This window comes from Lithobates pipiens, unplaced genomic scaffold (genome assembly GCF_037356315.1).
Source record: "Lithobates pipiens isolate NorthernLeopardFrog02 unplaced genomic scaffold, aLitPip1_a1.2 Scaffold_8, whole genome shotgun sequence".
Classification (NCBI taxonomy): domain Eukaryota; kingdom Metazoa; phylum Chordata; class Amphibia; order Anura; family Ranidae; genus Lithobates; species Lithobates pipiens.
Genome location: NW_027507903.1, coordinates 548,284,174 through 548,296,220, shown reverse-complemented (window position 1 = coordinate 548,296,220; position 12,047 = coordinate 548,284,174). Strand labels below are relative to the sequence as shown.

Below are 12,047 nucleotides of genomic sequence, written 5' to 3'. Positions count from 1 at the left end.
CTTTGGGAACACGTTACATGTTCCCAGTGCTGCAGCCACCGCCCTTTCCCCCCATGTGACAGCAGTATGGGGAGAAATTCCCTGTACTAGCTGTCACTATTTGAATATAGCATGGCTGTGTGGGGCTCCGCCCACACGGCCACATCATTCAGACACACAGCTTTGTGTGTCTGAATGAACTACAAATTCCGACATCCTTAGCAGTTGTCAGCTTGAGGTTCTCAATGAGCCACACAGCGCCGTGGTAGTTTGAGTCTTCCTTTTTAGGGAGTATCAGCTTACCATATGGGATGTACATGTAAGCCGATACACTGGCACTGTGCAGGAGACTTGCGATCTGTTTTACAGGCTTCTACTACAAAAAATAAATGCACATTTTTTTTACCTGCAAAAAAAAAAAAAAAAGTGCATTTTTTTTTTTTGCCCAAGTGAACTTGTCCTTTAACTGGTCTACTTACAAGCTCCTAGTCCACATTGCTTCTCACAAAATACACATAATTTTACCCAGACACACCAAGACCGATACATAAGACAAAATTAAATGAATTATGAACCGCAAGCAATGATGTGCTTCCAGCATTCTATTCTTTTAAAGTGGTATTAAACCCAGTAGCAAACATTTATTATACTGCAGCTTACTAATTCTTACATGTGATGGCTGCAGTCTCTTTTGCGCTTAGTGTTAGCTGGAGTTTGGCATCAATTTGTTAGTGTAGCTAAAGCTGGCCATAGAGAATTCCTTTTTGTTTTTTGATTAGTTGGCTGGCTGATCTAAAAAAAAAAAAAAAAAAAAAAAAAAAAAAAAAAAAGAAGCAGATTCCGCCATCCACACTTTCCAGGTGGATGTGGGAATCCTCCCCGATGTGCTACTGTATTCGGACAACGGGACTCCTCCACTGTCAGAATACATTGATCAGCACTGCTGCCTATTGGCTGCATGCACTGATCAAAAAAATATTGTATTTTAACAGTCTTATTCGAGAGGAGTTGACTACTATAGTTCAAGCTTTGCCCAGTCAATGATGAATTTGGCGCTTTTTGAACGATCTATGGCCAGCTTAAATCTGCTAGTACATCGAACACTCCTCTCCCCCCAGAATGACAATGCTGTTGTCCAAAAGGTGTATCTATGCTCCTTCATCAAGAGTGTAGGCACTCCAACACAGGAGTTGGGTTACTGCTGGAACATCAGGTGAATAAAAAAAATAAAAAGCCTAAAAAGAACAAAACTAATACAACCGCCACATCTAATGATTGGTAAGCTGCAATAGGTTTTGGGTTTAATACCACTTTAAGTTGTATGTTAAAAAATTAATGCAACTCCGTAGTCTACCAAAATTCCTCGAATACATCAGGGGCATGTCAGCTAATTACCAACACAGCCTGAAAAGGATACATCCAGTCAAACAGCATCATAAAGCTACTCTTGGCATTAAAAGCAAAGGCGATTCCTCGCAAGTCTCTCACCAACCCAACTAGACTTCTCTAGACATGAAAGAAAACATGGTTAAAATGGGCACAGAAAACATTTTCCAGCATGTGTTAAACACCAGAGACGACTTCAACTTATGCAATATGGTCTTTTAGATAAAGCAAAAAAGATCTGAAGTACTAAAATGTACAGACACCTTGTTGTACCGGTGCCAGACTATAAACCAGTCAAGGCACTACTGCATTTGAAATCTGAACAATATAAAAAGACAGCCATGTTGCCTTAAGTTTCAAAATGTTGAGTGCTTAGGGAGCAAACAACCTATCCGGGGCGTTTCCAATCTTTGTAAAGAAATAACTGGAAACGCGTATAACACCCAAGGCCAGGAACAGAACTAGTAGAAGCAACAGGCTGATCTTCTAGCTTCAGGGTGGTGCACACTGCATCAACAGGAGCTGAAACAGTCTTCTTCAGCCCTTATTTACATCGACTGCGGCTTTGAAGTCACATGATTTCAAAGCAGCATGTCAGTGTAACATCAAGTGTGACTTGGAAGACATCTGTGTGGCTTCATGCACAGATATCTATGCAAGTCACACTTGAAATCACCAAAAGTAGTGCTTTTGTGAAACTACGGTTTCAAATCGATGCGGCAACGCATTCAGTGCTGCACCGATTTGAACGCGATTGCTGGCAAAAGAGCGCGACTTGTCATGCGAATCGTTCCAATGTGAATGAGGGCTTAACCTGGGAGTGATAGCAATAGACTGCCACTCCAAGGAAAGCTCATTAGTCAAAGATTTTAGTAACCTGTAATCAGTCTGTACAGCTGATGGCTCAGAGACTGCTAAGGCACAGGTAAATCGGACACTGAATTTGGAGAAGAGGCTACAGTAGCACACTTGCAGCAAACCAAATAAAAATAAATACATAAATAATATATGGGTAAATTAGGCCAGGGCTTGACAAATGTGTTTTGAATCTAGAAGCCAGTTATTTTGTTTGTTTTTGACTAGCGAGGGTTTGTTTTTGGCGACAGATGGCAGATCTCGAATTTGCACATGGAGAGGACTGGAGCCAGGCATGCTGCTGGGAGGGATGGTTTTTTCACAGGGTGGTTTCGGGGATGCATGTCCCTTTGGGGCTGGGGTTTTCAGGGGGTGTGTTCTGGTGTGTGGCGTGCTTTGTGGGCTGGACCCAGCTCACCCCACCGTGAAATACCCCTCTGCACCCCCATGACAACACAGGGCACTCCTCCACACCCTAACACCACAAGATACCCCCTCACATATACTACCACCACAAGAAACTTGACATCATAGGATAGCCCTCTGCACTTTAGTGACACCACATGACACCACCCCCCCACCTCCTCCTCAGGAGAAACAAACAAGGTAGTAGTAGGCTGTACATCTCTGCCACCAGTAACAGAGCTAGAACAGCAGCGGGAAGACTAGAGCTACATATTTCAGTTAAGGAAGGCAACATGCATACTTTTTTGTCTGCTCAACCCCTCTCCCATGAATGCTCAGCCTAATGAACAACCAGAGTGGCTTAGGCTGGGTACACGGGCTGCATATCAGCCAGTACAGTAGAAACTGGCCGACATTCAGCCCATGTGTACAGCTGCCTGTTCGACTGGCTTCTGTCAAACGAGCAATTTGGAAAACCAACATAGAATCAGTGCTGGGTACCCTTGTCAAAACACAATCGCTCAGCAAGGGAAATCACTGCACTAACATCACTTGTGTTAGTACAGCAATGTATCAGTTTTTTTTTTCCCATTTAGCCCACTGGATTCAACTAAAAATACAACTTATAGTGTGTAACAGGCTTTACAGCTCATTGCCTAGTAGGAAATAGAGGTGGTTCTGAAATATTCACTGGGCCAAAAAATCTGCAGGGTACATGGGTAACTGATGTGGGACTCACAGTGACACAACAAATTCACATTACCTTGGCTTCCTGCTCATTAAAGTTGTTGCTGTTGAACATTTGAGCCATTGATTCAAAGGCAGCAGTGAGAGGCATCATGAACTGAGCAAACTGTTCCTCATCCTCTCCTAAAGACAATAAGGACAGTGTAAACAATGACACAGCTAGAGGCAAGGCTAAAACTCACAAGACTTAAAGCAACAGTACCTAAATCCACCATGAGGAGGCGTCCTAGTGCTGTGTAGAAGGTAGTGCGGCAGCGCATATCTGACAAATTTGATTGGCTGTTGATTCCCAGGAAAGAGAAGTGTTCACTCTGTAACACAATATAAAAAAAAAGAGACATAATTGTAGGAAATCTGTCACAAAATTTCACCATCCACAAGATGCCAACCATTAATCTTTTACATCAAACATAGGAAACATTCTTCTGAGTGCTAGCCTGACTTATTTCACTTCACAAGTAACTTACAGAAGTAACATTCTGGACTAGGAAACTCAAAACTGAACAGGTTTATATAGGCTACCACCATATGCAGTGAGGATATGTGCTTGGGAGAAGAATCTTTCTGTAAAGGTGAAATAACACCATACACCAGGGGTGTCCAAACTTTATTCAAAGGCGGCCAGATCTGATTTGGCGGTGCCACTGGATACAGAGTAAAATTGGGCATCAAATTGTATATTATCTTTGGTTGCACTGCAAGGAAAGGCAGGTGTAAGGCTAACCATACACGATTAGAGTTCTCTCATTCAGCATGGGTATCGGAATCTCCTCTGCCAGCTATTGTATTCCTAAATGCCCCAACAGTGCCTAAATCTGATAGTCACTGTTCATCATAATTTTCCACCTGACTCAGTTTTTAAATTTACTTTGTTAATCCAGCAGGGCCATCCACAGTTCAAAGTTAGTACAAGCCAATTCAGCAGCAATCAACCAAAATTCAAGTTGGCCAGCTGAAGTATTTGACCCCTGGCGCTTTAAGTGGCTCTTAATGCTGGGAGGAGGGCTTTCCAATGTTGTGACCGCTGTATGCAAGTATGCATCGGTAGCTGCCCATGACAGCTCAGTTACTGTGGCAAGAGCGTGTTCTCAGCACACAAAAGCTGTTCCCCCATGGACAAATATATACAATCACTCAGGCTTAAACTCCACCTGCCCAGCAGCCGCATATATACATAAGGCCAGTCGGAACAGGTTAAGCGAGCCCAAAATCAGTGTTATTTTTAACTCATTTCTAGGCTTGCTCCGGCTTCTGGCACATCATTACATTCATGACAAGGTAAAAAAATAAAAAAAAAACCCTGAGCCTTGTTCTTTCCACCCTCATGTATACAACATGTCACAAATATAAAAAAGCCTGCTGGGGAGAAGAAAAAAAAAATACATTTCTGTAAAATATAAAGAAGGTAAAACCCACATAACACCAAAAATTAGCTAGATTTTCAGATCATGAGGCTAATACATCAATGCATGGAAGAGAAACCCATTATTGCTATTTAAAGCAACCCGATTCTCATTTTTTTCCTTCTTCAATATTGTAGAAGACATATTAATTGGATATTTGAATTGCTCCTCCCCATACTCATTATTTCCCACTGCACTTACTGTGTGGTTGTTTAACATGAACTGAACAGCGCTAAGCTTCACCAGCTTTCTGACACTGCTGTACGTGCGAGGAGTTAAGGATAAAAGACACAGGACAATAGAAAATGATCACAATTTGCAATTGGTTAACACGCCATTCATGATCACAAATATATACATGGTCATCTTCTGGTTGACCACAAAAGAAAACATTATTACGTAAGCCTTATCAAAATCTCATACCAACGTAAAAAGTGATATTAAAGTTAAATAAAAACAAAAACAAGAATGTCATACCTGCTCTGTGCAATGGTTTTGCACAGAGCAGCCCCGATCCTCCTCTTTGGTCCCCCACCAGTGCTCCTGGCTCCTCCACTTCTCCGAGTGCCCCCATAGCAAGCTGCTTGCTATGGGGGCACTCGTGCATACTTGCTACTGAGCCCTGCTCCGTGTCTCCACACAACACAGCTTGGTCCCGTTCCCTCCTCACTGGCTGTGATTGACAGCAGCAGCAACCACTGGCTGCTGCTGTTCTCAGCTAAATGGGACAGCAGCTGCTCATGCACATCGCTGGACTGTGATCTGGCTCGGGTAAGTATTTGGGGAGCTGCATACTGAAGTTTTTTTTTTACCTTACTGCATAGAATGCATAAAAGGTAAAAAAAAAAAAAAAAAAACCTTCAGCTTTAAGAACTACATTAAGAATGTTAGAGCAATTTTAAAAGTAATTTTCAATATTTTAAAATCTGCAGCTTTTATTATAATACCAATGTTCCTGTTATGAAGACACTGGCTGATGCACTTCATTACAGGGTTACAACAATATCTGTCTACAGCGTTTTCTTTGTCGTTACCATGTCATATAGGCTCCAATGGAGACTACAAGCCAATGCACTTTGCACAGGCATGGTCTGTTGTCACAATTAGGAAATCTGCACAAAAATGCCAAGCAGCCATCCATTGAATGTATTGTATGCATACGGAAAGGAAGTGATTCTGCTGGCTGTCGCATCCTTAACAACCGATGACTAAGCAGCTGTCAGCGAGTTTCCCCACTGACAGCTGAATGTATTATAACAATAATAATAAAAAAAAAAAAAAAAAGGCAATGCATACCTTCGGGTCTGGTATGGAAAAAAAATAAAAAATAGCCAACACACGAGCCAGGGAGGTAAAGGTAAAAGGTTACTTCCATCCCATATAGCCATATAGAATAAAAACAATTTGAAATTCAGACTTAAGCAACAGGCCCCTGGTGAGTGTAAAAGTACTCATAAGACCTCCCCCTCCCAGTAATTTCTACATAGTGTAGGATATCCTATAGACAAGTCGTTCAGCAGCTGGAGGGTCTTCGACGTGATGGGTTCGCAGCGTCCCCAGTACTTTAGATTTGTGATTCTGCAGGAAACACAAAAGAACAGGTTGTCTATTTTCTTGCACAAGAGCTTTAAGATTTACAAGAAGAGATTTATGATAGAAGCAGGCCTCACATTTTGCCAATAAAGATGCTCAGCACCATTGTTTCATCATTCAGACCCAACACATCTGAAAGACGACGGTAAAGCTGCAAAGAGAAAATAAAATTATGATCAAAGAATGAACAAATGAAATAGGAACTCCATCTACTGCTGAGTCAAAAACTAGCCAGCCTACTTACCTTGGAGGATTTCTGCACTTGATCCCCAATGTAGATTTTCCTGAACTGCTCAAAAAAGCTCAGCATAGAGAGTTCCAGCTTCTCATTGCCAGCCTGTGCTAGGCGTGAATCTGTGAGGTTCATGAGCTGGAGCACTCTGTCAAAGGGACGGGAAAGACAAAATAATGATGAAAATAACGGTTAATGAAATGCAATTCAAATAAATCAACAATGTGTTAGCCCTAGTTCAAATGGCTGCAACTTCTCATGGGACTTGCTGAGATTTGCCAAAGTCACATGACAAGTCAAAGCACATTAATTTCTATGGGTGCTGTCTAATTGCTGCAACTCAAGTTGCAGCGACAAATAAAAAAAAAAAAAAAAAAATAGAAAATGCATGCATTACTTTTTTTGCATCTTCCTTGCAACATTAAGTAGACTGCCGGAGACTGTAAAGGTAAAAAACAAACAAACACAAAAGTCGCAAATACGTAGCATGTGTCTCATCTGTGACTTTGGCTGTGATTTTAGAGGGGTTTTAAGTTCAATCATGTGTGTCATGCCTCTGTATTGTTAGGATTTGACAAAGTAAGAGTCACAAAACAGCCAAGTCACATGAAAGTCGCATTGAGGTCACAGCATGTTGCAATGCAAAGTCACACTAAAAACTGCATGACTTTGGGGGTCGCAGCAGTGTAACCAAGCCTAAATGCTAGCAATTAAATGCTGCCACCAATATGAAGTCAGAATCCCACTCAATACACCTTAAAATGTACCCGTGCAGTTGTGCAACAATGCTAAGCTGGCCACTGACCACTGACCTACAGAACATACCATTGCCGTTACCTGTGCCTTCCTCTTAACTAGTAATGTGATGAAACATTTTATTGGTCAACAGGAAGGCACAGGTGACAAGCTACAACACAACTTGTGCCTATGTGCAAATAGGAACGCATATGATACTCCCGCACGCATATGTAAATGGTGATTGCACCATTACATGAGGTATTATCGTGAGCGTCAGAGCGAGAGCAATAATTCTAGTACCAAACCTCCAGTGTAACTCTAAACTGGTAACCTGTCTAGGCGTTTAAAACAATGCCTATGTTTCAGTTTATGCTGGGTTTTCCTTTTGTTGTTTCTCTCCTTACAGGTTTTTTCAGTTTTTTGTCTCTTGCTCTTTCTGGGCCCAGCCCTGGCTCCGGATACAGTCTTCCCTATTTGATATGTGCGGGTTTTTATCCTTTCTTTCTGTTTTTACATTTAGGCTTGTGATGCAGGCAGGCCTTGGAGTGGATCTTCTCTGCCCTGAGTCTACCTTCCTCCCCCCGGGGGCTCTCCGCCGTGGTCTCTGTTTGGGACTTTTTTGCCCCTCCCGCTGGGGGGGGGGGGGGGGGGGGGCCCCTCTGGAGATCCCCCAACCAGCCGCCTTTTTTAGGTGGGTTATATTGTGCTGGTATTAGTATTGTGATGCATCTAATGTTTTTCTTTTTGTGCCTCCTATCCTTCTCGCCTTCCTCCTCTCCTCTTCTTACTCTTTTCATCCCCACCCAAGCGGACGCCTCCTGCCTCTGGGGCTCAGGTTCCATTTCCGAGACCGCAGCTCTCCAATTTCTGCTCGTGCTGAGGGTGCATTCAGTGTCCCCTGGGAGCGCTTGGATCTCCCAGAGTGTCAGGTAAGCTACCTCTTCCCCCTGTAACGCACCCCCATCATGATTGACATACTATCACTTAATGTAATGGGGCCTAAATTCCAATATTAAACGGAGCCTGGCACCGCGAGAGTTTAAGCGGTCTGCAGCTGATATTTTTATTCAAGAGACGCATTTGGCCAAGACTGGCACCATGGCTTTTGCCCTCAAATCCTACCCGCAAACATACATGGCCTCCAACCCTCGCAAGCGAACGGGGGTGGCAATTCTCTTTAAACAGGGCACCCCTTTCCGGCTGCAATCCCCAATCTCGGACATTACCTTATCCTTAAAGGCACTTGGAAAGGCGTGGAAATTCCGCTCTGTAACATTTACGCCCCGAATGTTAATCCGGTCCCTTTTCTGACCAAGGTGTACAAATGGCTGTTTGAAGCTCCCAACCAGTATCTGGTTATTGGAGGGGACTTCAACCTGGCTTACTCCCCCGGTCTAGACAAACACTCCCTGGGAGGCGGAAAACCACCTCGGAATACTGCTAGAAACTCTACCCTTTTTCGCCAGCTGACCAGGAAACACACCCTATTTGACGCCTGGCGCACCAGGTACCCATCAGCGAAACAATTCACCTTCTATTCCCATCCCCATAAGTCCCATTCACGACTGGACTATTTTTTTTGTTAATGCCCCAACCTTGAGGGCCTGTACGGACTCCCACATTCAAGCCATATCCTGGTCGGACCATGCTCCCATCAAACTTTCCCTTGCACTCTCCCCAAGCAACTTCCGTACATCTAACTGGCGCTTGAATGACTTCTTACTTAAACATGGCCCGACCAGAGTGGAACTGGAGTGAACATTGGAGCTATATTTTGCTGAGAAGGCCTCCTCTGGGGTTTCCACTTCCTCTCTCTGGGAGGGCCACAAGGCAGTCTTCAGGGGCCAGTGCATATCCCTCTCCTCGGCCTTAAAGAGAAACGCCAACACCACCCGTAGAGCACTCCTGGATAGACTTACACGTCTGGAAGAGAGACTGCTCACCTCCCCATCCCTGGCCACTCTTAGGGAGCTCATCAGTGTCCGGGCTGGGCTGAAGGACAGACATGGGTAAGATAGAGAAGGCCCTGCTCAGGCTTCGACAAACGTACTTTGACAAGGCCAACAAGCCACACACACTCTTAGCCCGACAACTTCGCGAACGGTTGGCGACTTAGTCGCCTGCCCTCCTTAAAGATGCCAAAGGCATCATTCAGTCCAATCCCACTAACATCGCCCAAATATTTCACGACTATTACTCCATTCTCTACAACGACCCGAATGTCCCACATACCCCTCCCTCACCCGACTTGTCCCGAGATATCAACTCCTACCTGATGGGCTGTGACCTCCCTGTCCTCTCCCATGCGGCTCTTGAGAACCTTAACTCCCCAATCACGGAATAGGAGATAGGGGACGTGGTCAAATCTTTACCGAATGACAAAGCCCCGGGCCCGGACGGCCTTCCGTACCGGTACTATAAGACCTTTCTCCCGCATTTACTACCCCATATGATGACCCTGTTCAACTCGTTCCTCTCATCTACGCCTGTCCCGAGGGACATGCAGGCCTCCTATCTCACGCTAATTCCTAAGGCGGGCAAAGACCACACCCTCCCGTCTAATTACAGACCAATTGCACTCCTCAATACCGATTTAAAGAGATTTACGAAAACATTAGCTGGCAGATTAAACACTCTTCTGCCGTATCTCATACACAGAGACCAAGTGGGCTTTGTTCCCCTTCGCCAAGCTGGGGATAACACAAGGAGGGTCATCGATCTAGTGGATGTTGCCAAGAAGGCCAAGATGCAGGCTTTACTGCTCAGTTTGGATGCGGAAAAGGCCTTCGATAGGCTGAGTTGGCCTTTCTTGTTCGCAAAGCTCTGACGGGCAGGCATCGAGGAACCCTTCCTCAGAGCCATCATGCACCTGTACTCATCCCCCTCAGCCAGTGTACGCACCCAATTTGCCACCTCCCCTGCCTTCTAGATCTCTAACAGGACCCGGCAGGGCTGCCCGCTCTCTCCCCTCTATGCTCTGTTTATCGAACCCCTAGCCGCCCACATTAGACAAAACCCGAATATTCATGGGATTCCGGTCCGTATTCGAGATTTCAAGATCTCTATTCGCTGATGATGTTCCCCTTACTCTTACGCAGCCCCATATCTCTCTCCCGAACCTCCACCTCGAACTGTATAGATATAGTGCTCTTTCGGGTTCCAAAATCAATAGCTCTAAAACTAAAGCCCTCCCCCATAATATTCCCCCCCAAACTTTATCGGTATTATCACAATCATTTAATTATGGGTGGAGGGCATCCTCTCTAAAATACCTGGGGGTCCACCTAACACCTTCCTACGACTCTCTATGCAGCCAACTTTCCCCAACTGCTTGCATCTATCAAAGCATCCCTAGCCAAGTGGAGATCTCTGAGGTTATCGCTGCTTGGTCGTCTCGCAACACTAAAAATGACCATTTTACCCAAACTTTTGTATCTTTTTGAGACTTTGCCCATCCCTGTCCCTAGCTCGTTTTTTTTTAAAAACTCCAGGGTGATCTTCTACATTTTTTCTGGAACTATAAGAGACACAGGATCAGCAAATCGGTTCTGTACGCCCCCCGCACCCAGGGCGGCCTTGCATTCCCCAATATAGCCAAATATTACTTGGCTGCCCAGTTACGCCCTGTGGCCTCCTGGTGTACTCTCCACGCCTTTAATCGCTGGACGCAAATTGAGAAATTGTGGTTAGCCCCCGTTCATCCGAACTCCATGCTTTGGAGCTCCGATATAACACATGGGGGGGCGCACCTCCTGGGCCCCATGGCGTTGCCGCGCACGCTTTGGCGACGTGTGAAACTGTCGCATCCGCTTACTACTACCTCCTCACCGGTGACCTCATTCCTGTTCACGCCTAATATCCAGGACAGCATAACCTCACAGATGTCCCACTTTTGGATGGAAAGAGACCTATTCCACTATGGCCACCTGATAGACCCCAGAACTAGATTTTTGAAATCCTTCCAGGACCTGCAAAACACTTTTAATTTACCCAAACAGGCCTTCTTTAGTTATCTGCAACTACGGCACTACGCACAATCGTTTGTGGCCAACCTTCGCTTTTCCCCTTTAACTGAATTCGAAAAAATATGTTTGGAGGGCTCTTCCCCAAAGGGTATGATCTCCCACACCTATCAGCTTCTGATAGTGTCCCCGTCAACGGACGGGCCACGACATGCCTATATGGGCAAGTGGGAGCAGGCCCTGGGTGAAACTATACCCCTAACCGCGTGGCAGCGTATCTGGTCGCAGGCTTCCAGAAGCTCCATCTGCATGCTCTACAAGGAGAATCAATACAAGATCTTATTCCATTGGCATCAGACCGCGGACCTGCTCCACTCCATATACCCATTGACTGACTTTCGCTGTTGGCGATGCCATAAAGATAGGGGAACGCTATTCCATATCTACTGGACGTGCCCCCTACTTCTCCCATACTGGCTGATGGTGCAATCTTTGCTCCAATCTATCTTCGGTGCTGAGGTGCCCTTAGATCCCAAAATGTATCTGTTAGGTCTGCCACCCTTCTCCCTCACTAAACTGTCACAGAAGCTACTGTCGCATGTGTTAACCGCAGCATGCTGCCTGGTGGCCCTAAAGTGGAAACAGACGGACCCCCCCCCCTCCCTATTTGAACTACACACCAGGATCAGAGATGTTAAGAGAATGGAATATCTGACAGCCTCCCTGAATGACACCCTTGATAAGCAC

The 12,047-nt window shown here is 45.1% G+C and overlaps 1 protein-coding gene across 3 annotated transcripts in view; it reads right to left on the bottom strand.

Moving 5' to 3' along the window:
• Positions 1-12,047, bottom strand: part of XPO7 (exportin 7) — a 97,805-nt gene that overhangs the window by 15,701 nt on the left and 70,057 nt on the right. For all 3 annotated transcript variants that reach the window (XM_077469817.1, XM_077469818.1, XM_077469816.1), the window contains exons 14-20: positions 6,613-6,748; positions 6,446-6,519; positions 6,273-6,353; positions 4,977-5,040; positions 3,575-3,683; positions 3,389-3,495; positions 1,397-1,485 (exon numbers count right to left, since the gene is read on the bottom strand). In XM_077469817.1, the coding sequence (XP_077325943.1) occupies positions 1,397-1,485; positions 3,389-3,495; positions 3,575-3,683; positions 4,977-5,040; positions 6,273-6,353; positions 6,446-6,519; positions 6,613-6,748 (660 nt within the window). The remainder of the gene's footprint in view (positions 1-1,396; positions 1,486-3,388; positions 3,496-3,574; positions 3,684-4,976; positions 5,041-6,272; positions 6,354-6,445; positions 6,520-6,612; positions 6,749-12,047) is intronic.